This window comes from Apis mellifera, linkage group LG2, assembly GCF_003254395.2.
Source record: "Apis mellifera strain DH4 linkage group LG2, Amel_HAv3.1, whole genome shotgun sequence".
Classification (NCBI taxonomy): Eukaryota; Metazoa; Arthropoda; class Insecta; order Hymenoptera; family Apidae; genus Apis; species Apis mellifera.
In genome coordinates this window covers 54,500-80,410 of record NC_037639.1, presented here as the reverse complement: position 1 = coordinate 80,410, position 25,911 = coordinate 54,500, and the positions used below count along the sequence as shown (strand labels likewise).

General features: G+C 18.3%; 3 protein-coding genes across 5 annotated transcripts; all 3 read right to left on the bottom strand.

The window, feature by feature from the left end:
- Window positions 1-1,227: 1,227 nt before the first annotated feature.
- Window positions 1,228-4,461, bottom strand: LOC724669 (peptidyl-prolyl cis-trans isomerase NIMA-interacting 4). 2 transcript variants are annotated; one of them, XM_026439139.1, is made up of 4 exons: window positions 4,306-4,461; window positions 1,739-1,859; window positions 1,534-1,653; window positions 1,228-1,404 (listed from the first exon to the last, which is right to left on the bottom strand). In XM_026439139.1, exons 1-4 carry the CDS (start codon window positions 4,413-4,415, stop codon window positions 1,246-1,248), a joined length of 510 nt encoding a protein of 169 aa, XP_026294924.1. In that variant the 5' UTR covers window positions 4,416-4,461; the 3' UTR covers window positions 1,228-1,245. The 2 variants fall into 2 exon arrangements, with proteins under 2 accessions (XP_026294924.1, XP_026294925.1); XM_026439140.1 differs by lacking the exon at window positions 4,306-4,461 and adding an exon at window positions 2,550-2,698.
- On the bottom strand, window positions 4,007-6,243 carry LOC100578468. Of its 2 annotated transcripts, XM_003251769.4 has the most exons (3): window positions 5,958-6,243; window positions 5,562-5,835; window positions 4,007-4,467 (listed from the first exon to the last, which is right to left on the bottom strand). In XM_003251769.4, the coding sequence occupies exons 2-3, from the start codon at window positions 5,829-5,831 to the stop codon at window positions 4,426-4,428; spliced, it is 312 nt and encodes a 103-aa protein (XP_003251817.1). In that variant the 5' UTR covers window positions 5,832-5,835; window positions 5,958-6,243; the 3' UTR covers window positions 4,007-4,425. The 2 variants fall into 2 exon arrangements, with proteins under 2 accessions (XP_003251817.1, XP_006571918.1); XM_006571855.3 differs by lacking the exon at window positions 4,007-4,467 and having other exon boundaries at window positions 5,348-5,835; window positions 5,958-6,235.
- Window positions 6,244-12,919: 6,676 nt separating this feature from the next.
- LOC100578519 (uncharacterized protein PF11_0207) lies at window positions 12,920-24,456 on the bottom strand. Its single transcript, XM_003251771.4, has 4 exons — window positions 23,971-24,456; window positions 17,479-17,723; window positions 16,530-16,680; window positions 12,920-15,812 (listed from the first exon to the last, which is right to left on the bottom strand). The coding sequence occupies exons 1-4, from the start codon at window positions 24,101-24,103 to the stop codon at window positions 12,991-12,993; spliced, it is 3,351 nt and encodes a 1,116-aa protein (XP_003251819.1). The 5' UTR covers window positions 24,104-24,456; the 3' UTR covers window positions 12,920-12,990.
- Window positions 24,457-25,911: the final 1,455 nt, after the last annotated feature.

Sequence of the window (25,911 nt, the reverse complement as noted above, 5' to 3'; positions counted from 1 at the left end):
TTTTATGAATGTATTAGCACTGCCGAAATTAATCAAACTTGTATTTTTTTTGACTGCCAATTTGTCAATTAATAATATAAGTAAAAAAAGTATTCGAATATTTACATTTATAATTTTTAATGAACGAAATATATATGTTAAAGAATCTTATTTAAGATAATAAGGGATGTATAATAATATTAGCAAAATTTGAAAATAATTTATCAATTTATGCAATAGTTATAATACATTTATTATATGCACGAAATACATTTATTAATAGGTTACAAAACTGTATTCGAATAAATTAATAATACGTTATTGATAGTTTTTATAGATTTTAGTACTGGTACTAAGTGAGAGCTTTTTTACATTCAGTTAACATCAAACTATCATTCCATAATATATATATATATATATAATGTTAATATCATATTATTTATGAAACTTTTGAATATTTTTCAAGTTCAGAGAATTTAACATAAAAATTGATATAAAAAATTATTACTTGAAATTTATTTATTAAATTATTTAATATTAATTTATTAAAAAATTATTAAAATATTGAACTTTTGTTATTCATGAAATAATTAAATTTAATATTAATTTTTTATTGTTAAAAAAAATAAAAAGAAATATATTATTATTATATTTTAATCTAATTTAATATATAATAAGTTAATAAGGAATGATAAATTTAAAATGAAATTTCTTTTGTTTTTTTTTCATCATAAATTTCCATTAAAAAATATTATTTCCAAATTTCCAAATATTAGCCACAATTAAATTAAGAATAACTTATTATAGTTATTATATGTGTTAAAAAATTCATACAACTCATGATAATTATTTTAATATTTTTCAAATATAATTTCTAACACATTTTGTTTATCCATTGATTGTTACAAAAAAATGATTAAAATGATTATATTTAGTGAAAAAATAATTTGTATGAAGAATATTTAATAATAAAAGATAACAAAAAGGCAGTTAAATATTAATATATATGCTTTTACAAATGCACACATATAGATACATTATATAATATTAAAATTTTTTTATTAATATTTTGAAATATAAAGCTGAATAGTATATGTATAAAAAAAATTATTTAAAATGTTATTCTTTATAAAATATTTCAAAATCATCAAAATCAGTAAGATTTTGTTTTTCTTTATAATTATCTAATTTTTTTTATAAAAATATAAATTATTTATTAATTTTATACAGTTAAATTAAATACATCAATAGATTATAAATATACATTTATTTTTTACTTTCTACCATTATAATATGATAACCAAATTTTGTTTTAATTGGTGGATCTGTATAGATTGGAGAATTAATAGAAGAAATAGGTAATGCAAATGCAGCTTCTTGAAATGGACCTACCATTGATCCTTTAATCATCCATCCAAGATCACCCTTAAACATTAAATATTTATAGTTTGATGTATAAATATATATATTATTATATATACATTATTTAAAATATACAATTATTTAAAAATTAATTTTTAAATTTTATATATTACAGATAATAAGTTACATTACCCCAGATCTTGCTTTGTCTTCACTATAAATGGCAGCCACTTCATTAAATTTTCCGCCAGCTTTTAATTTTTCTAAAGCTTCCAAAATTTTTGATTGTTTTTCACATAGTATATGTCTAACCTTTATAGAAAAATAATTAAAGGATTTATAGATCTATTTTTATATAAATAGGATACAATTATTTTTTAATATATATTTAACATACCTTTATAGCATTCCCAGCATTTCCTTTTTTTTTCTCTTCTTTTCCATTATTAGTTTCTACAGTTTTAGATTTATTTGCTTTTGAAGTATTTGTGTTTTTTTTTGGAGGCATATTTGAATTTCTTATTTACATAAAAATATTAAATTAAAAATTGTAAGTTTTTACTTCATATTTTTTATTTAAATTTCTTATATTCTATATTATATAATATAAGATATACTATTATTCTATTACACTATTATTCGTGATTCGATAAGTTTTTATTTCATATTTTTTATTTAAATTTCTTATATATTATACTATATTATTATACTAATATATTTTATTAAAATATAGTAATTCATTAGTTCTATAATAATATGTTATTATATATATATATATATATATATATATAGTAATATTATATAGTTTTTTTACATTAAAATCTTATAAATTTATTAACTTATATTAAATTTTATTAATTTGTAATTAGTAAATAATAATAATAATATTTATATTTTTTTAATAAAATTTGATATTTGTAATTATTTCTATGAATTCTGACTATAAATTCTTTAAATTTCTATTTTATTATTCATTTAATTCATATTTTCATTTCTTTTATTTAATATCGAAAATGCTTTTTCATTTTTATTAATTTGTATGCATTTTTAAAAATTATATTTTTATTTAAAAAATAATTTAAGTTTATATTAATATTTGTTTAAATCAATTATAAATAGCTTAAAATAAGCAATATAACCTCAAATTCAAATATTTTTTTTATTATTTTATATATATTATTTCTATTTATTATTATTATAATACTTACATAATATTTAATTAATATTAAAATTTATAAATTATGTATATTTAAATCAATTTTTTTTATAATTTCTTTAATTTTATCTTAATACTAAAATGAGAACATAAAACATAGGACAACACAATTCTCATTCTTTTCTTATTACTACTAAAATTTTATTACTAGTAAAAGCAATATTACCAAATTTAACATTATTTTATATCAAAAGTATCTAAAGTAAACTGTGATCAATTATTTTATCCATAGAATGTTGAACGCTCTACATTTGATTGATAAAATTATTTTTTTATAATAGATATAATTTGTAAGATGTTAATTATTCGAAATAGAAAAATATTCTAACTAAAATGTTCTCTTTCTTGCAATCCCTCTTTCTAAATTCAGAATTTATTAATTTTTTATAGTTCATGATTCAATAATAGATCAATTCTATTAATAAAAAGTATTTCCCATTAATTTTTATTCATTTTTAGGTTATTGATGAAATTATATTGTTTTGTTATTGCAATTAGCAACAGAATATATAAAAAATCAGGAAACTTTTTACAAAATTTATGATCTACTTTATTGTTATAAATAAATATAATTGTTGTAAATATATATAAATATAATGTAAATAAAAACAATAATATAAATAAATTAACTTGAATGTCCTCTTCAAAAAATCTTTATTATGCATGATTTATTAAATTTCTAATTTATTACAACAATAATGACTAAATTTAGAATTTTTAAGAGAAAACTTTCTATTCTATAATTCTAACTTTTTCTTTGCCAATATTATTTGAATTGTTTATTCGAAAAAATATGTAATATTTTATATGCGCACGAATAATTTAAATTTTGTTCTCAATTCTCTCAAAAATATCAATATGTTAAAGTTTTATTTACTTGATTGAAATAACAATATATATATATATATTATTCTGTATATATTATTCTAATAATATATATTATTCTGTATTCATTTTAAGATATTATGAATATGATTATATTAATTGAACTTTTATTTGCTCGATCATGTTAAATAAAAGTTTTATTAATTTAAGATTAAATTAAAATTAATTTTAGTTCAAAATCTTTGTTAATTAAATTTTAATTATGTACTGATTAATAGTAACACTTATTTTTTTATTCTTTATTATTTATTATATAAAATATTATACAAAACTTTATTAAAATTTTATTATATAAAACTTACAAAAACTATCTTTCTTTCGATGAACTTGGAAAATTGAATAATCTTTACACGATCAATAGAATAAAATAATATAATATTATATTTTTTTTTGTATTTTGTTATTTTTTTTTTTCAAAATAATTATACAGTAAAAATATCATTATAATAAAGAATTATTAGTTTAAATGATTTCATTAAATTTCATTGTAAAAAAAAAAAAAGAAGATATATCTAAAAATTTAAATAGAATATATATATAGATAATTAAACTTAATGCGTTCAATCGAATTATATAAAATCAATATAATATCATATAAAAAACATTTAAAAAATGCGAAACACATACTTTTGAACCAATAAACACTTAAGAACATTTTTGGGTTTTAAATCAAAATCTAAAAAGATTTAAAAAAAGAAAAAAAATTTTAATATCCCGAAATAAAGTTTGCTATTTCAAATTTTGTACAATTTCATATTCATAACATTAGTTTTTTTTAAGATGGATTATATATAATACAATATGGTTTATATATTACAAGAAATGGCAATATAATAATATTATGGTGATTAGTATATACTTACATAGAATTTGTTACGAAATTATATGAATATTTTTCATGCAAATAAACATGATTCTCGTAATGACTCACATAACAAGAATTTATACATTTAACATAGAATTTATCTTCCATGTTGTATATTTTATTTCGTTTTAGAATATTTTACGACATCATAATGTGTAACCTGTTTGAAACAGAAGTTTTGATCTAGAGTGCAAAAAATTATTCATTATATCGATCCAATGATTATTTTTTAATAAATTAAAGTAAAAATATTATAATTATATATATTAAATTATTCAGAGTGTTAATAATTCATGGAGCATTTTTGAAGATTCTAGAAGCTAAAATAAATATAAAAGATAGTATACAAAAATACAATCGAATAAATCCTATATATTTATAATTATGAAAAATATATTTTTTTATAATTATAACAAATTATATTTTGTATTAAACAGAATTATGGATATTATACTTGAAAGAGGTAAATTATGTAAATATTGATTTTTGAATTTTCATGATTTGAAATTCGTTTTTAATTTATATTTTTTATATTTATATTTATAATTTATATTATATATTTTTATTAAGCATTAAACATGCAAAATAATTTAATAAATAGTAAATTAAATTAAATTAAGTGTAAATTTAACAATTTTTTAAAATATAATATAATTTTTTATAATTTTACATTTTTAAATAAAGGAGAAAGAAAATTGTCCTTATTGTCCTTCTCAATCCATCATTAGCATTTGATAAATTGTCCCACTTTATAATACAAAATCATTTACTTGATAACACTAATAATTTAATAAACAAGTCTCAATATATATTTTTATATATTAATTTTTGTATTTGTTTTAGCTTTTAGAATCCAAATATATTTATTTTAGCGAATCCTATTAAATTCAAAAATATTTTATAATCTATAGAAAATCTAACTAAAATATAATTTTCTTTCCATTGATGTTTACATGTTTATTATAAAAAAAGTGTATAAAGACTTCAGTCTAAACAAGCTGATATACATAAAAAAAAATTAACATAGATATTTATAATACCTTAAAGAATTAATAAACCTTATAACTCGTACATATTTCAACTTTACTAACCGCCAACTTAAATAACCCCAAATAAAAATTGTTGAAAATTTTGAATATATGTATAGAAATATACATATAAAAACAATAAAGTTTTATGAAATTATTCGCGGAATGTTAGTAGTTATTCACATGTCCATAATTCAAGGTTGAAGTCAAACTCCTTGTATCTCACCAAATATACTTCCGCTTTAGCCATAAGTGGAATACATTTTCTCATAAAGTGATTTCTTTTTTCTATTAGATCTGGATACTCGACAGGATCAAAAGCATGAGGTTTCATGATAAAATCTAATTGTTTCTTTACATACTCCAAGTATGATTTTATTATACGATAATTGACTTGATTAGGCTCCTCGTTACTTATCGTTAACCATACAGTTTCAAATTCGTTTATCATACTAAATGCTAAGTGAATATCATTTACATCGGCATTGGTGTTCATGTTGCTAAATTAAAATGAAATATCATATAATGAAAAAAAAAATATATATATATATATATACAATATATGTTTTATTAACAATGATATTCTATCTATATCAGTATTTCTTAATTTTTCTTTACTCACCGATAAAGATTTATCTCTCTAGATAAAGATAAATTGAAAGTAGATTTCTAATCAGTGGAGATGATAATTTAAAAAATTATCATTCGATACTACGATGAAAAATTTTTTAAAAATTATTTCTAACTGACGAAGATACCGTTGTGATGAATTATAACTATGAACTGGAAAATGAACAAATAAGGGAATTCTCGTTTGACTTCGACTAAAATACAAGTACATGTATTGTTTACAAATATCAATTAACTGACACGAAGTATTATTATTATATACATATCTTATATTCAAAATATAAAATAATATATACTGTTGACTAAAAATATGAAAACAATAAAAACATTCTCATAAGATAGAAAACATGTAAATTTCGATATTATAACTTTTTTATAAATAGCAATATGTAATAAATCATGTAAAATCACATTATAGAATTTTTATATGATATAATTACAATAATTATTAAAATTCTATCTCATTATTAAAAGAAAATTAATATTATTTTCAATTGGAGAATATAAATTTGTTTGTTTATCTTTTTTTTTGTTTTTAATTCTTCTATTATCTCCTCAGCATAATTTTTAAAAATCATTTATCAATATCATTTTGAAAAATGTTTAAATATTTGAATTTTATCTTTATTTTAAAATTTTTTTAAATCGATTTAAATATTAATTAGATAGAAAAAAAAATTATATGAAAAATAGATTATATTTTGTTATATTTCATATAATAACTTTTAATTGTTCTTAACTTTATATTAAATTGATTCCTGATTATTATTATATAGTTCTTTTTATTTTTCTATAGTTCTACTATTTTTATAAAATAATGAATCAATTTACTTCAATATTTTTTCATATTATTAAATTATTATATTTTTGCAGATTAATAAAAATTCAATTTATATAAAAAAAAATTATATGTAAAATAATAAAATATCAAATATATATCATAGTTTTTATAAAATATGTATATAAAAAAAACATGCTGAGAAAGAGAGAGAGAGATATATAGATAGACAGATACTTAATTTTTAAAATTTGTTTGAATGAGACTTTATATGGAAATATGTCATTCGATAGTTTTTATTTACTTTTTTTATATTAAATATAAAAATTATATTTAATTTTTTTTTAATTATATTTTTAAAAATATAATTAAAATAAAAGATATTAATTAAATTTAAAAAAATACGAAACATGTTTTAGAACTGCGATCTTTTGTTATTTGAATTAATTGTTATTTTATAACTCCATTGTATTGTTTCTAAATCTTTCTAATCTTATCATTATCTAAATCTTATCATTAAGCATCGACAAAATTATTAATTACTTTAGGGACTATAGTATTATATAACATTATAATATTAAGGAAGTAGATTAAAATACATAAGATTTTAAATATTAATAACATATTATATTTACAATATTTTACATACATTAGAAGATTTTAAAAATTTCATGTTTTTAAAATAATCTATATATATAGAATACTAATGTATTCATGATATAATTTTGAAGAATCAATTCTAAATATCAAGACAAATATAAAGATTGATGCATAAAAATATCAACTGAGGCTTATTTATTAGATTGCAAGCAATTTAAGTTTGCCTTGAATGAAGCAAGAATGAACAGAATGTGTACCAGTGTAACAAAAACAGAATAGTTTTATTCTTTTTTCATCTTGCTTTATCAAATATAAAGTTAAATTGTTTATATCTTAATAAATAAAAAAATATTAACAAATACGAATTTTTATATTCGATTTGATTTCTAAAATTGATCCTTCGAAGATGTTTCATGAATATATATTCTGTAAATCTAGAAAATTGATTTATATCTAATACATACATATTACATACTTTTTATATTGTTACATTGAATTTGTTAGTAAATATTTGTTTGTTTTTTTTAATTCTCAGTATTAATTTCTTAAATTTTGTTACAATATTTTTCAGTTCATGGTTATGTGGATATATACGTTTTATCAAATTCTTTATTCTATTATGTGTATAGATCTTTATATAATAAGAATTATTAAAAATATATAACAATAAAGAAATGAATAAAAATAACAATATACAATAAATGAATATTTTTAAGGATTTAACAATATAGAATAGTGCAATATCTTTGAATACTATTAATATTTTAACGATAAATAGAATAATAGTAAATATCAAAGATTTTATCATTATGAGTATATTTTTTTATTATAAAACTTTAATTTTTTAAAGCATTTTATTGAGCTTTTTTCCTTTATAAATATAAATTAATACTAAGAAAAGATATTTAATATAAGATCATTCAAAATATACATCATTATCATATAGATTTGAGGTACTTACATACATTATTTCGAAATTTATAGATTTTTTAAAATTAATTATTAATATTTATAAAAGTTATAAAATGTTATTATTTAAATTTTAATATTGTTATTGAAATATAAGAAAAATTTAATTATGATAAAATTATTATTTTTTATCATTCAATCATTCATCGCAAATTAAATCATGAGTATAAAAATATTTGTAACTGGCCTTTATTTACAACAAAAAACATTTATAACTATATATTTTATTCTTAAAAAGAAATATACATATACATATAGAATGTTAATATTCATAGGATATTAAAGATTGATTAGAAATAAAAATAAATAAAAATTGATATTCAAAAATGTTGATTTATTTATTAAATTATAGTTTTGAAGTTTATTAATTATATAAATTGATGAAATAAAAGTATTGTAATATTTTATTTATATTTTCATCTCTACTTCTTATTTCATTAATGTAAATTTAAATTGTTTATAATTTAATAAATGAATTGAATCGACATGCTTATACCAATTATATTCATTTTTGCTTCTATAATATATATATATATATATATATATAATATATTATATATTTTATACATTATATAATATATAATATAATATATTCTTTAAAGATATCCCACGAATAATATTTGTATATGTATACGTATGTATATTTTTAATTTTTATCTTCTGAAAGTTACAAATTAAATGATTTAATTTTGTATTTACATAAAATTTAATGAAGTAAAATTTAACCATCGATCTAAAAAATATAAAAATATGTATAAATTGTTATTTAAAAGATATTATTGTCGAATTTATTAATTTATCTATTTATTTTATTTCTTATACAAGAAATAATTTTTTGAATTATCATATTTTTGTTTGCACACAGCCTTATAAATAATCGAAGTGCACACAGAATGATTTTAAAATAGGTTACCGAATAAATAGACTAGAAAAAGCATCCATATATAAATTAAAATGCTAAATACATTAAATTATTTCCAAATTTTAAATGTATAATAATTTTTTATATATCCGTTTTTATTATTTAATTAAGATGAACATAAAAGATAATTTGATTTGAGATATTATATAATAAATTAATTTTTTACAACAATATTAAAATTAAAATTTAAAAAATTTTAAATTTTAAAATACAAAATTTTAATGAATTTATCGCAATAGCATTTTAAAATTTTTAGTATCTAATTATATTTGCATTTTAAATATTGATGAGATAATACTTTGAAACACTTTTTATTTTTAAGATTTGCATGCAGATTTATAAGATTGATAGCCAATGTCTATACAATAATATTATCATATAATTATATTTATGGAAAATTAATAATTGCCTATTCTGTACAATCAAAATATAATTATATAATATAATTTTATAATTATATAATATTTATATAATACTAAATATATAATAATAATACTAAATTATTATTATATATATAAAAATAACATATATAATAGTAGTATAATAGAATTACATCGTCGATTATTCGTATTTTAATTATTAAAATTATTGATTATTGATTTCGAAAACCGGATAAAATGATAATTTAATATATTTAAACATTTTCTATAATTAAAAAAAAAATGTACACGTGTAATTTGAAGCGAATATATTAAATAATATTTGTTTACATAGTATACATGGTATATATATATATATATATACATTTATTAAATTTAAAAGTATTTAAAATAAAATAAATTTAATTTAAAATAATTTTAATTTTTACAATTTAATTTTTTTAACTAGTTATCCGTTTATTCAAATATATTTGTCTTTCAATTAATTCGGATAATTGATATTTTATTATAATTATTTAATAAATAATTATTTAATTATTTAAATGTTATAGTCCCTTATAATTCGATAACCTATTTTGAAATTATTCTATATATATTGCATAATTTTTAATTTGATTAATTTATTATTTTTCATTGCTTTTCGAATATTCTCAATTAATAATATATAACGGACGGATTTAATAATATGAAATAAAGTTTCTAAATAATGTTTATCATGAATAAGTGTGAAAAAATTTTATATTATATATATAAATATTTTTTGTATTTATATAATATAAATTTTCATGATATATTCTGCAATAAATAATTGTTAAAGTGAGTAACATGAGGTAAAGGGGATTATTCCTTTATTTTTTCATCTATTAGAATCTATTAGAATTGACGATTATAAATAATTAATTATCAAAATCATGATTACGAAATTATAAATGAATTTTGATAAACGATGAAGCATAGAATCAAAAAAATAAACATAAACATGGATTTCCTTATTTATTTTAATATAGAAAGTTTAAAAAATTATAAGTTTAATAACGTGTACTCAATATAGAGTAAAATAACAAATTAATTTAAATTATATTTATAATTAATTTAAATTATATTTTTTTTATATTATTTAATATTTTTATGTAATAAAAGATAATGTTAAAATTTATGTAATAATTGATTATAAACCATTATTTGTTATTTTTTTTTGCAATTAATTAATGATTAATTAATGATTAATTAATTCAACAATCTGTACAAATATTATACATATAGCATAATATATTGCTATATTCTTTATGTAATCAAAGCTTTATAATCTATTTCACCATTATTTGTTATATTTATATTTTTTATATATATTTTATGATATAAACAATATATAATTTTATATTTAAATAACTTTTTTTATATGCGAGTTATTTTTGTTATTTTGTAATTATTATTAGTATTTAATATTTGCAAAATAATATAATATTTAGATAAAGTATACTAAAAATATTATATATATTTTTGTAAAAAATGATATCTTCAACTTTTATTAAATTTTTTAGTATTTAATAGATAACAAAAAAAAAAAACAAAAAATTATAATTATTCATTTTATAAATATTCATTTTATGTTTTAAAAATGATAATATTTTAATTGTTAATTTATTTTTTTCATATAAACTAATAATTAATTAAAAATAAGACATATATGATAATGTTATTTCACATTATTGTTACCATTTTACTTTGCCCCATGTTACCCTATTACTATTAATATTGGTAATACAAGAGTATTAAACATTTTTCTACCAACCATATCTATAAATATTTGTATTTTTAAATTTTAAAAAATTTATATAAATCTTCTTATCTCACCTACTGAATCATTACTGATTGTAAAATATCATTTAACATTTCAATTAATCGTATAAGATAATCTTAAAATCTTAATATTAAAATTTTTATTATTTATGTAGATCATGTGGTTATTAGTCTATATGTTAATTTTTAATAAATTGTATATCATTGATATTGCAACAAAAAAAAAAAAACTAAAATATACACAAACAATAGTTTTTAATATTTTTATTATGACACAAAACATAATCTATTAAGTAATATATTAAACACATTATTTCTATTTTTTATATCTGAACTTTAAAAATTTACAATTATATTAAGTTTGATTTCATATGTAAAATTTCTATTATATAAATTTAATTTTTATGTACATATATATATAGAATTATAAATATATAAAATTTTAATTTTAATAGATACAGCTTTTTTTATATCTAATTTTAATTATTATTAATTTGTCAAATATAGCTTTGCGTATCGCAATATTTTAAATAGTAAATTATTGATAAAAATAAATATATACAATTAATAAAATTTTTATGAATAAAATTTATAATTATTTATAAATGAAATTTATAAGAAGTTTTAAATTATTCAAAAGATTTACTTGTGAAACCTGAATATTTATTTTATATTATATCTTTTGTATTTTTGTTTTACTCAATATGTTTTGTAATGTGATTTTTATATTTATATAAAATGTATATAAATTATACATTTATATTTATATAAAATATAATATAAATTATAATATTTATCCAAATTTATTCTATTCTATTAATTAACATTAAATATTAATTAACATTAAATATTAATATCATTAGTAATAAAATTTCATGATAGATTTATAACCACATATTGTATAAGATATTAATTCATATCAAATTGTAGAACTATTTAAGACATTATAAATGAATTAATTTTGTAATATCATTCATATAATAAAAATATAATGTTTAGAAAAGTATTTGCAAATTATGTACGATTTTTGATATGTATGATACTTTATAATACTGTACTATTTTATACAAGTGCATTTTTACATAATACAAATTCTAATTATAATAATTTTTAAAGTAAGAAGTGTATAATAAACATTGTTTTTAAATAAGTACCAGTCTTTTCACAATATCGAAGAAACTTAGATAACTTAAATTTTTTCGACTAGTTTAAAAGCAGATCTGTTAAGGATGAGTAAAAATACATACATACATACATATATTACGTATAACAACCGAAATTTGATTTTTTTGTGTAAAAAACTTTTAAGTACAGTATATTCTAATTATTCTTTAATTATAATACACTAAAAAAAAAAACGGTTAGTAGAAAAAAATTGCTAATAATTTGCAATATTTAAAAGTTCCTTTTTTAATTATTTTAATTTAAATTGTAATACAAAAAAATATGATTGAAAATTATAGATTAAAGATCCGAAAAACATTATCGATTATTTCTAATTCACTAATAATTTAATTTTGTTACTGCACGCATTTTGTTTTTTATTTTTTAAAATAATCGATTATATTTCTGCAGATCAATTATCTGATTGTTTTATTTCATGATTCGTATCTGAATCATCTGATTCTTTAGACTCATTAGATTTATATTCGGATACATAAATAACTTGTTTTTCAGTACTTCCTTTTTTATTATATTTTGTAATGTCTGTTTTTCTAGGAGGAACAGGAGGCTTTTTATTAGAAGTTGCTTTTCCATTTGATGTTTTAATTTCGTTTTGCACTGATTTTTTACTGTTACTTTCAATTGTGGAAACTGTCTCATTGTTTTCATTATCATCCTCTTGAAATTTTTCTCTATTAGTAGAAAGTTTGATTTCTGTAATATAAGTCATTTTATGTGGCATTGGCGTATTTGGAAGTGGTGGTCTATTATCAAAATCTTGTGGATTATAATCCATAGATTCACCAACTAACCCGCTATCTTCACTATTTTCACCACTTGAAACACTAATATTGTTAATGTTACGACGATCTTCACGATCAAATAAACTTTTGTTATTTATAGTTACACCAGAACCAAATTCATATTCATCTTCATCTTCATCATTTTCTCGATCAATTCTTTGATTATTGGAAAATCGTTTTGATAGCGATTTTGAATTTATTGATGACTTTTCATTTGTATTTTCTTTATCTTTAAATATCGATGGATATGTATGTGTCATTGAATTTGATTCTTCCACATCATTAATTGTTATCGAATCGGAACCATTACCTTCTATTGAATTAGAAGAATAATCTTGCAAAGGTATTGGAGTAGATGATCGTTTCGTAGAAAAAGATTTTTTCTTACAGGTTTCATGACGATAGTTTTCATCACATGCATGACATCCTCTTTTGATATTGATTTTTGTCATTGGTTCTTCATCGATTTTATTATCAGTATATGAAATTATATCATTCGTTGTTAATAAATTATCTTCCTTCCAATTTTTTGAACGAAATAAATTGTGTTTAGAACAATCGAAAAATTGTTGCTTTTGTGTATATGTTTCAAAATGTTTCAATGTTTTTCCAAAGTTTTTATTTAATATTTTTTCATCATCATCTGAAAATTGTTCATTTGATATTGTACTATCATCATTAAGATCACTAGGTAATGAAATTTCTTTTTTAAATTGTAATTCTACTTCTTCAAGTGTAGGACTTTTAATAACATTACCATCATTAACAATCCTGATCAAAGAATTATCTTCATCTGGATTAAACATTCGTTCTGTATGAATAAATTCTTCTGTAAGTCTTTTACTTAAAGGAAGATTATAAAGTTCTATACTGGTTTCATCATCTGTAGGATTTTCTTCTTTTGATTCTTCAGAATCTTCATTTTTTAATTTAATTTCTACGGCAGATTTAGATCGTTCTAGTGAAGCATTGCTTTTTTTTCTAACATTTGATTTTTTTAATTTATCTTCTGAATCTAATTTTTTACGCCAAACAACATCTTCTAAATTACCCCATTCATTTGATTTCTTTAATAATCGTCTATCAAACGTATCTATTTGATCAAGTTTAGTTAAATCTTCAGTAGATTCATTAATATCTTCTGGTGGCAAAGGTGCCTTACGTTTTTTCGTGCCAGTATCAGTCATATCTAGACTTTGTGCTCTTTCAAGAGTTGTTGATGTCTTGCATTCATATTTTGATAAATCACCTAAACTTGCAGCTTTTCTATAAACATCATCTTCTTCATCTTCGTCGTTATTTATTTCAGGTACAGGTGTCCGATGAATTGTAATATCAGCAGAATTTAATTCAATAGTTGTAAAACTATTTTGTATTTCACTGTCTGTATCAGATTCAGAATGTCTCTCATCAATTATTAAAGTTTCTACTTTTTCTTCTACACATGAATCTATTTTTTCTGTTTCTCGTACTTTCTTTATATAATCAGATAAAGAATCTTTATAATCAGTAATACTATTAATTTCATCTTCTTTTTTTGAATCGTATACTTTTGTAGATGATGAATCTTTTTTCGGAGACCCATCATAACTGTTACTTTTTGGTGGTGGTGGAGCTTTTCTTTTATTTTTTTGTTGATTTTTAGAATCCTCTGTTTCAATAGATTCTATATTTTTTGAGCTATTTAATAGTTCAGAACTATTTTTTCGATTTCTACGGGCAGCCATAGCTGCATTATGGACTTCCGTCGGTACTTCTGATGGAACATGAATTGATGTATCAATGACTGTACCGCTTTTATTTAATACATCAACATTACGCGATTCGAAAATTTCATTTTTTCCTTTGGTAATTTGCGATATTTGTGAAGTCTGTTGACGTTGAATTTCTTCTTTTTTATCACCAAATAAAGAAGTTTTATTCATATTTGGCAAATGTTTTTCTGTACCCAATTTCTTTGAATGTCTTCTTTCAAGATTCGTGTTATGTTCATTTTGATTTTCAATGCGATGAACAGTTCCATCAAGGGAAGGTAAGACTTTGATACCAAATTTATGGTGATTATTCTTGGATTCATCATGGGATTTTTCAAATGTTTGACTATTTGATATAGATTTCGAAGATTTTAATGTTGAATTCATCGTTGAATAATTAGAATTCATAGATTCGTTTGGATCTACTATAAAAAGTCTCTTTGCGATACTTTTTGACTGTGAGAGTTCTGGAATTGATTGACTCCTATACAGAGGATGGCAAATTCTTGCTGCGCTAGGACCAACACTTTTTTTCAAAAGTGTAGTTGGTTTCGATCCAATTCCTCCATTTTCTACTTCTAATTTTACATCATATGGTGAAGCATAACTTAAAATCGTTAAAGCATCTTCGTATACCATATTACGGAAACTAATTTTTACACTAGCTATACGATCACCTGGAATACAAAAATAAGAAAAAAAATAAAAATTAAATTTTTACATTATATGTTCTTACTTATATCTATCTAATAATAAAAAAAAAAAAAAAAAAAAAACAGAATACTTGATAAATATCATATTATCAATATATTTTATGATTTAAAAAAATAATAATAATACTTATATCTTAATATAGATTTATTTATTTAAAAAATGAAAAATATATCAATCGAAAGTTATCGATATCAAATTGATTGATAATAAATATTACAAATAAATATAGAAAAATAAATATGAATCAGTAAATTTAATTTATCTATAGCATAAAATATAAATATTATTCAGTTATTGCGTTTTATTATTTAATTTATTGTAATAATTATTTAGCTTAAAATTTCAATTATTCATTTAGCATATTAGCATAATAATTGAATACAATATGACTTCTAATTATTAAAGTAACAAAAAATTGATTTGTTCTTTACTATTTAAATTACTAATATATATATATATTATATATTATAAATAATATATAAAATTATTATTTATTTTTAAAGCATTTAAATTAATTATTAATTAAATAAATAATTCGATAAAAAATGATTTTTTAATTATATTTAAATGATTAAAATTCTTAATAATTAAATATTAATTACAAAAAATGTTTCTTTATATTAATTATAATAAATGCAAATCTTTTGAAATAGATTACAAATATAAAAATAATTACTAACCTGGATGTATTCGACCAGATTCCGATGCTGGTCCACGATGTAGGAGATCTTTAACAAAAATTCCTTCTCTCATGTTGCCACAAATATTAAATCCTAGTCCTGTGAAATCTCGACTTTTCAAACTAACTACATTAATTCTTGTTGCTTTCGGCTGAGAAAAGAAATTATTGATTGTTTGAAAAGAAGATAAATAATATATTATGCTATTAATTATTTTTTTTTAATTATATTATATTAAAATAATACTAAGTAATTTCTTTATATTTTTTTAAATAATCGTTATTCTTTGAAAGATATTTTAATTTTATTATATTATATTTTAAAAAATTATCACTTCGTATTCGTGATACTTATTTGTAAAAATTAATTTTGTAATTCGACTCATACATTGCCAACTTCCTCTTTGTCAAGAAGATATAATATAACATAAGGGCACATATCAAACATGGCTAGATTAACTGTACATGCATCTAAATTTGGCCATGCACAATAGCTTCGATGTTTGGAATATCAAAACGAAATGTAAATGTACTTTAATCACCATAATTTCTATTATAATAAAATTTTTTTCTTTATTTATTACAAAAAAATAAATAAATAAATAAATAAATAAATTTCAAAAAGAAGAAAAAATTCTTTTATACATTTTTATACATATTGATATTCGTTGTTATAATTTAATTTAATATACTAAAATACTTGTTTATATTTTTTGGTTTATTAAAAAAAAGCTTTTATTTAATAATAGATTAAATCTTCTTGTTGGAAAATATCATCTTATATATTAAATAAATTAAATTAAAATAAATAATTTCTTTATATTTACAAAATTTGCTTTCTATAAATAATTTTAATATCAAAGATATTAAAAATATGGACAATTATTTTGTATATACTTTCCATATTATATCATAAGATAAAAAAAAAAAAAGAAAAAGATAAAACTTACTCCAAGGCAAGAATCGTCAAGGGTTTTCCGTTTATCATTGCGGTTAGTCGAACCTAATCCTAAAGATGTCCAAGAGGTAGACCATCGTGTAGAATCTTTGCCTGGAGTATCTCCAGGTGTCAGAGATATTGCTGTCTCTCGATTTCGATTATTGGATGATATCGTAACATCTTTGAAACAAGGATTATCAAAGGCATAGGCTTCTTCGACGATTTCTGGATCTGTCACCAATACTAAGTGTTTTCCTATAAATATTTATTCAATATTATTATCGATTAAGATTATATATTATAACTAAAAAACAAAAATAATATTGCAACAATATTAAATAATTTACAAAATTAAATAATTTTCTTTTATCAACATTCATATATAGGATATTAATATATCTGAGATATCTTTGCAAAATCGATTCTAAAAACCAAAACAAATATAAAAATTGATATAGACAAGTACCAATTGAATTTTTATAAATAATTTATGAATAATTTAAGTTTACGTTAGATGAAACGGGACGGAGATGGAATGAGAAGATAATATGACGGAGATAGAGCTGTTCATTATTCATTTGTGTATATTTAACACAATATGACATGACATTTTAGAAAATTTTTAAATAAATATTTAATTATTTGAATAATATTTTAAATATTTAATATATTTTATTAATAATAGGAAATTCAAATCATATTCTTTATTAATTATAAATATATTCACTATGCATATATGCATAATATATTTTTTAAATATTTAAAGATTTTTCGTGAGATTTTTAATAATTTTTTAAAAATTTTATATAATATTTGTTAAAATAAAACGAGATACAATGTTACATGTAATGCACTTATCAATTTCAATTATTGTATAATCATTAAATTTCGTTAGATATAAATTATTTAAAATGTATATTTTAATATTAAGTGTTATATAAATATCATTATATATAATAAAAAAAATTGTGATATTAAAAATATATTTTATATTGTCTCTTGCTATATAAATTATATATTGTATTTAAATAGAATTTTTTTGTAAAAATTTAAAAAAATTACTTAAATCTTTATAATTTTATTAGTTTCTATTAATTTTTATACAATATAAATTTAATTTTATATTAAATAAATTTTTATTTAATATTTATTTTTAATTTATAATTTTTTGATGACTTTTGTATGTAAAATAAAAATTTATTTCTTTCATAATTTTCTTCATTTCTATCATTTAATTATGAGAATAATTCTTAATTATTTTCATACAAATTTCTTTATATTTTTTTTCATCGAATTTTCTATATGAAGAAAAAATTCAAAATTATCAATTGTTTTATAACTCTAATTATTATATAAATTAATTATTAATTTAATTTAATTAATTGATTATTGTAATTATTAAAATTATTTTAATTTTTTTTATAATTACAAATAATAATCTTTTATTAAATGCAAAATTTTAGTCATAAAAATAGTAAATTATTTTATCTTCTAAATCATTTTCTTGTAAATATCATGTTCTGTTTTAGATGATTATATTTTCGTTTCAAGATGCAGAAAAATAAATAAAGGAATATTAATCAAAGAAATAACTATTTATTGAATTATTAATTTTGAAATAAAATAAAAATAAACTAAAAATTATAAAAAATTTATCAACTAAATATTATGATTCAATTTTTTTTTAATTTAACAATATTATAAAATTAAATGATTTTAAAATTTTATTAAAAATTTTAAAATTTTTCTAAAAATATTCTATATATAAAAATTTGTAGATATATGTGAAATTATTAAATTCTTTTTTCAAATTTTCTAAAAATAAAAAAATTAAATAAATAAATCAAATATGAAAACAAGAAAAAATCATTTTTATATTATTTTATAATTATATTATTGATTAATAATATAAAATATTAATAATATTATTAATAATGATAAAATAATATTATTAATATCATTAATTTATATATATATATATATATAATTAATTTATATTTAAAATTTCTTTTACTTTGTGTTTGAAATAAAAAAATATTAGCTAAAAATGTAAAATTTGTAATTTGAATATAAAAAATAAATTATTTTTAAAAAATAAGAAACTATTGAAAAATTATTATTGATTAAATAATTTGAATATGCAATAAATATTATAAGTGTTCAAAAATTTATGAAGCAATTTTTCATATCAAAAATTTAAAAAATAAAAAAATTACATTTTCAAACATTTTAATTATTGACATTAATTAAATTAAAGAATTATGAAATATTTTTGAATCGAAACAAACTTCCATATAATTTTTTAATTTAACAATAGGTACAAATCTTATCTCATATATGAAGAAAATTAATCACATAAGAAGATTATATATATATATATTACGTTATAATATATTATATTTACATTTTAAATGAATTTAATAGAAAAATAGTATCTACAATGGATAAATATTTTCTGTAGAAGATTTTTTTTTTCCATTTCGCCTTTGAATCTTTAAAAATATATATATATTATTGGATTAAATCAGTTATTTATATATTATATATTCAAGAATCAATTTTATAGGATTTATTAGGTTAAAGTCTATTATATTTATAAAGATAACATTGATATAATTTAAAGTATTTTTTTATAATTTAACCAATAGAATTCCTAGCTAATAAAATTTATGCAAAGATTCAAGATTTATACTTATTTTTTTTATATTCTACATTATTAATTTACATATTACTTTTTTTATTCTACATTATTCAAAAGTTTTTTAAATTTTATTAATTTTAGTTATTTTAAATCCATTATATTTCCGTAATATTTGTTATTAATTTAAAGATAAATATTAACAGTGTAATTTATTTTAACATGAAAATTTTTTTGTACTAACAATGTTTTATTTTTCAAATTCTTGAATTTCATGGAATATAATTTAATGATTTAAATTTAAAATGATTAAAACTTTTGATTTGTAATATTTATATATATTCAAAAGATTTAAAATTATAATAATATTAAACAATTTTATTAAATATTTTTCAATTTTATTGTAATTGTATTCTATTTTATTATATAAATACTATTATATATATTTCTGATTTTTTAATATAAATATAATATAATAGTAAAAAATTAATTTTAATTATTATTATATATAATGAATATAATTTTTAATAGTTATATTTAATATCATAATTTGTGATGTTCTATCCAATATCATAATTATTGCTACTAGTTACTAGTACTTAAAATATTTAATTTATTTACTTATTTATATTTATTCATTATAATATATGTAAATGAATCTTAATAAGCGTTAAGAAAATTGGATTCCAATAGAAAAATACTGAAATATAAATATATGAATCTTATATAAATGATACATTAAAAATATTCATTTATTGTATTATCACATATGTACGAATTAATATTATAAATATTAAATATATTTTCTTAACATTTATTAAAATTGGCTTAAGTTTAAATAAGTGAATTTACGTATGGAACGAATTATATAATTAATATAGGAAAATTAAAATATATATTGTATAATTTATATACAAAATCTATCATTGATTTAAATTTTAAAAATGATATTTAAAACTTTGTAAATTATATTAGAAATAGTAATGTCAACTGTAGATTTATCCTTGTTTATTATGTTCAGCATATTCATGCTCACATATATGTTTGCATATTAAAAATTATTTTATATTTTATTCTGGTTTTTCCAAAGTATATATTTCTATTACGCAAATATTTAATTTTAATTTAATTTTAATTATTTTAATATTTTTTCGGCGAATTAAATTAAAAATTATTAAGTTCCAAAATAAATTGTATTTTATATTGAATTAAATATTTAATAAAATAAAATAATTCTTGTATAAATAAAATTTAAATATATAATAAATTTTTTAGTACATTAATTTTAATAAACTAGTTCATAACAATTGATAAATTTCGTTTTTATTCAAATGTTTTCATGATTTCATTAGTTAAGAAATTTAAAGCAAATTAAATTGTTATAATAAATTTATAACAAGAATATAATATATGTATAGTAAAATATGCAACAATATCATTTTTTTTGAATACGTATTCAAAAAATTTATTACATAAAATACTACATATATAAAATATATATAAATGATATATAAATGATAATTTCAAATATTTATTATTAAATATTTTTTAATAACAAATTTTTAATAATAAATGCTTAGAAGAATTTAAGCATTGAAAACATTTTAATACTTTGAAGTGTTATTATTTTATTATTATTTACTTTCTCATCATTTTTTATGTATATATTTTGTAAGATAATAATTTTTATTATTTAATTAATAAAAAATGTTAATACATTAATATAACATTTTGAAAAAATACGTGTTTTTGCGTATTTATATATTATATATTTGATTGATACTATATACAGATACATAATAAATATTTATCATTAGATTGTTACTTATATCCGATATATCATATATTTTCAATTATAATACTTATATGATTAGCGTTTCAATTATTTTAGATTCCATTTATCTGATATAATGTAATTCGATATGCTTAGTAAGATTATTTTTAACGGTGTTACTATATAGCATTGTTAATCTTAATATTTTTGTTTATTTATTAATAATATTTACAATTATTAATTTAGATTATTATAATTTATATTGTATAGATATTTTTTTTATTTATTATATTATATTATATTATTATATTATATTTTTTTTATATTACATATTTTTATTTATATACAAAAATTATATAATGTCATCAATTTTGATATTTTTTTAATTTAGCAATAATATTTATAATTACTTATCTATTTATGTTAAATAAATATTTATCAAATTTTATTTATTTCAATGAATTACAAGTTTATTTTTATAAATTAATTTTAAACAATATCAATTAATATTCAAATATAATCAATTTTTGATATGCGAACTTTCATTAATAATGAATAGAGTATAGGAATTTAGGAAGAGTATTTTACTTCATCAAGTAATTATACAATTATAAAGATAAATTTGTAGTTAATTATTTTATTATTCTAATAATGAAAGAAATAATTATTTGTTAAACAAATTTTAATCTAAAAAAAAAAAGTTGTAGATTAGTATATAATAAAATTCTTAATATTAATAACAGGATATTTGAATATAAAACATTAAAATTTTATTTCTAATTGTACAATTTAAACTTATTCTCTTTTGTATCTCACATCTACAAATTTAAATTATACATATTTGCAATTTAAATTTATGCTAGGCAATACGATCATTATATAAGCGTTTCTTTTAGTTCTTTATTTCTAGATAACTTCTAAAAATAAAAAAAAAAAAAAAGAAAAAGAAAAATACATAAATTTAAAAAAATTGACATTTTCGAATTAGCAAGAATTTGTATATTTATAGATTTTTTTTTATTAAAAATAATATCTAATAGTAATCTAGAAGTATCTAAGTCATTTAAATATTCCATATGTAATATATTCTATTAATGCAATGACAACAAATAAGTCAATTTTAAAAATGATTTCAAAGGAATATATTTTTCATGAAAAACATTTTATATTCTAATCCATAAATTAAATTAAAAAATAATCTATAAACATTATTTTATCAAATAGAAATTTCAATATATCGAGCTAGAGAGACTTTCGTGACCCATTGTGTCTCTTGAGTAGGCATTCCAAGGTCTATCTTTTGCGTGAATATACCCATCAATTGCGACGCAATAGCGAAAAGATTTGTAACATGCAACACACTGACAGAATTTACAAAATGATCAAGAATACTTTTTTTACAGATATTTTTTACATTAATATATATATATTTCATGATTTTTACATATTCCTCTAAAATTTTTATGAAAATTCAACTGACATTATAATTATACATTATAAGTATTTTAATTATCCTTTTTACATCTTCAATGACATGATATTTTTTTAAGTATATATAATTTTAGAATATTTTATAATATAAAGTTCATTTAATGAAATGTGCTAATTAATTATATATTATTTATTGGTTTTATTGACTTAGTTGTTCAAATCATTCAATCGATTAAAAAAAAGACATATAATTATCTATTGTTTCCTGTGCTAAGGCGGAGTTTTTTACATTACACATTTGATGTATTTCCAAAGAAGTTGCAGAGAAGTAACGTGTAGGAATAAATTCCAATATATTGTGCAACAAATTCCATTGAGTTTACATACGCCTGCTGCAGTAATAGCATGACAGCAAATCGGTAGTACGATAAATTGTTGTCCTCAATGATAAAATTCAATGATAAAACATTATTAAATATCAGAAAATTAATTGTTGCAAGAATAATTGTTGCAATAGTTTCAATTCAACGCAAACTTAGTGTTCGAATAAATATATGTAAAAATATAAATGTAAATTATGATCATTACAAATCTTGTCGATAGACCATTACCGGCAGTTGATATGATTTTGATATTTATGCAAAAATGCCAAGACTTACCCTTGTGCCTACGCCACTGTCTATAAAGGAGCGCAGCAATCAACAGCAGGAGAATCGTTGTAAGGAAAGTACCGATCACAGCCCCTGCCACATTTCCTGCCCCGAAACAGGTATCCCGTGGCTCGTCCTCCATTGCTCCTTCTTAAAATCTCCTTCGATGCATTTCCAACGTGCTTGCTGCAAACGTACTCACGTTTCTTTTTTAACAAATATCCGTTCTAAACCTTTAAATAAATTAATTTCACACTGTTCACCGTGTCTCCGTTTGAAGTGCATAAGGAGACATTATTTTCACTTCGCGAGTCGTTGCCCTTTACCGAAGAATCAGCACCAAGATCGAAAACCGTCCTACTGTCGTGACACCGTGCACGATACTAAAGAGAAAGAGAAAGAGAAGCATTAAGAGAAACAAAAAAGAGAGAACAGACCCATGGATCGAGTAAAACAGGTAGCTGCGCAACAGGTGCTTCTGCCTATGAAGTGGGGATTCCATCTCTGTACAATTTACAGAGGGCCGGGGGTAGGAGTGGAACGAGTATGCGAGCAGTGGGGGATTCTGGCATTCCTTCACCGTTTCAGAGTTGACCGTATTTTCTGATACCTAGCCTAGAAGCACTACATGAATGTAAGCCGTAGGCGTATAAAGAAATAATTCCTATATGGATTGATTTTTACAAAGTAGAAAAGCTGCTATCAAAACAAATCATATTTAACAAATAATGTAAAAATTTTACATGATAATATATCAATTAAATAATATTAAGTTTTATAAAAGTACTTAAAAAAATAATAATAGTAATCATAGTTTAGTTATTTATATTACTTAGACAAGTTAGCATCAGTATATATAGGTAATATTAAATTAATAAAAAATAAATAAAAAATATAATTATTAATTTATGATAACTACTTATTATTTAGATTTTATGCGACGATTACAATTAATTATGCTTTTTATTATATATAATGACTTTTAAGAAGATTAAAAAAATAAAAAAAATCATTAAAAAATTATTATAAATGTCAAATGTATTCAAAATTTTTAAAATTTTTAAAGATTATTAAATAATTTGTATGAATTATCAATGATTAAAGATAAATATATATAGATTTAGAAAATCTAATTATTTCGAGCGTATCATAATATGCCGTTTTCTAATTTTTTCCAATTTAAATTTACAGTCTGATTTCTATATCTTGGAAATTTTTAAATTTAAATCATAAATTGTAATCTAATAAAAATTTATTTTTTATTTTATCTTTTCTTGTAAATTTCTAATTTGAAGTATTAAATATTTTATCAAATTTAAAATATATATATATATATATATATATATATATATATATATATATATATGATATTTATGTATATGTGTATGTATATATATATATATATATATATATATATATATAAATATATAAAATATATCTAGATATAATTAAAAAAATTATTACATCTATATACGACATAACATATCTATATATTTAAAAATATATATTTAAAAATTATAAATATTGCTTATAATTATAATTTATCGTTTTTAAAAACAGATATAATATTTGTTTAAATTATTAATATAAATTAATAAAGAAAATTAATAATGTAAAAATATTTATATGTAAAATTTTAGAATATTTTATAGAATATTTAAAAAAATAATTTTTAGTAATAAATTATATGTGTATATTTATATATATTATATAAATTATAATTAAAAATATATAATGATAAAAATTAACAATTAATAAAAAATATTTAGCAATTGAATACATTAATATTTTTTTTTAAAAATAGTTCTTTTAGTATTTTTTAAATAAATAATAATCCCTATATTATTTATTAATATGTTTGTTTATATTTATAAATTAATTATTTTATTCGTAATATAAAAATTTTCAATATAAAATTAAAATTAGCGTATAAAAATAAAATTTATAGCA

Excerpts from the sequence above, each read along its gene's own strand:
- LOC724669 (XM_026439139.1), bottom strand. The coding sequence starts at position 4,415 with ATGGAAGATAAATTCTATGTTAAATGTATAAATTCTTGTTATGTGAGT. Across the intron at positions 1,654-1,738 it reads ATGCTGGGAATGCTATAAAG|GTTAGACATATACTATGTGA; the intron begins GTATGTTAAATA and ends TTTTCTATAAAG. Across the intron at positions 1,405-1,533 it reads AAGACAAAGCAAGATCTGGG|GGTGATCTTGGATGGATGAT; the intron begins GTAATGTAACTT and ends TTAATGTTTAAG.
- LOC100578468 (XM_006571855.3), bottom strand. The coding sequence starts at position 5,831 with ATGAACACCAATGCCGATGTAAATGATATTCACTTAGCATTTAGTATG.
- LOC100578519 (XM_003251771.4), bottom strand. The coding sequence starts at position 24,103 with ATGGAGGACGAGCCACGGGATACCTGTTTCGGGGCAGGAAATGTGGCA. Across the intron at positions 17,724-23,970 it reads ACAGTGGCGTAGGCACAAGG|GAAAACACTTAGTATTGGTG; the intron begins GTAAGTCTTGGC and ends AAATATTTATAG. Across the intron at positions 16,681-17,478 it reads TTGACGATTCTTGCCTTGGA|CCGAAAGCAACAAGAATTAA; the intron begins GTAAGTTTTATC and ends TTCTTTTCTCAG.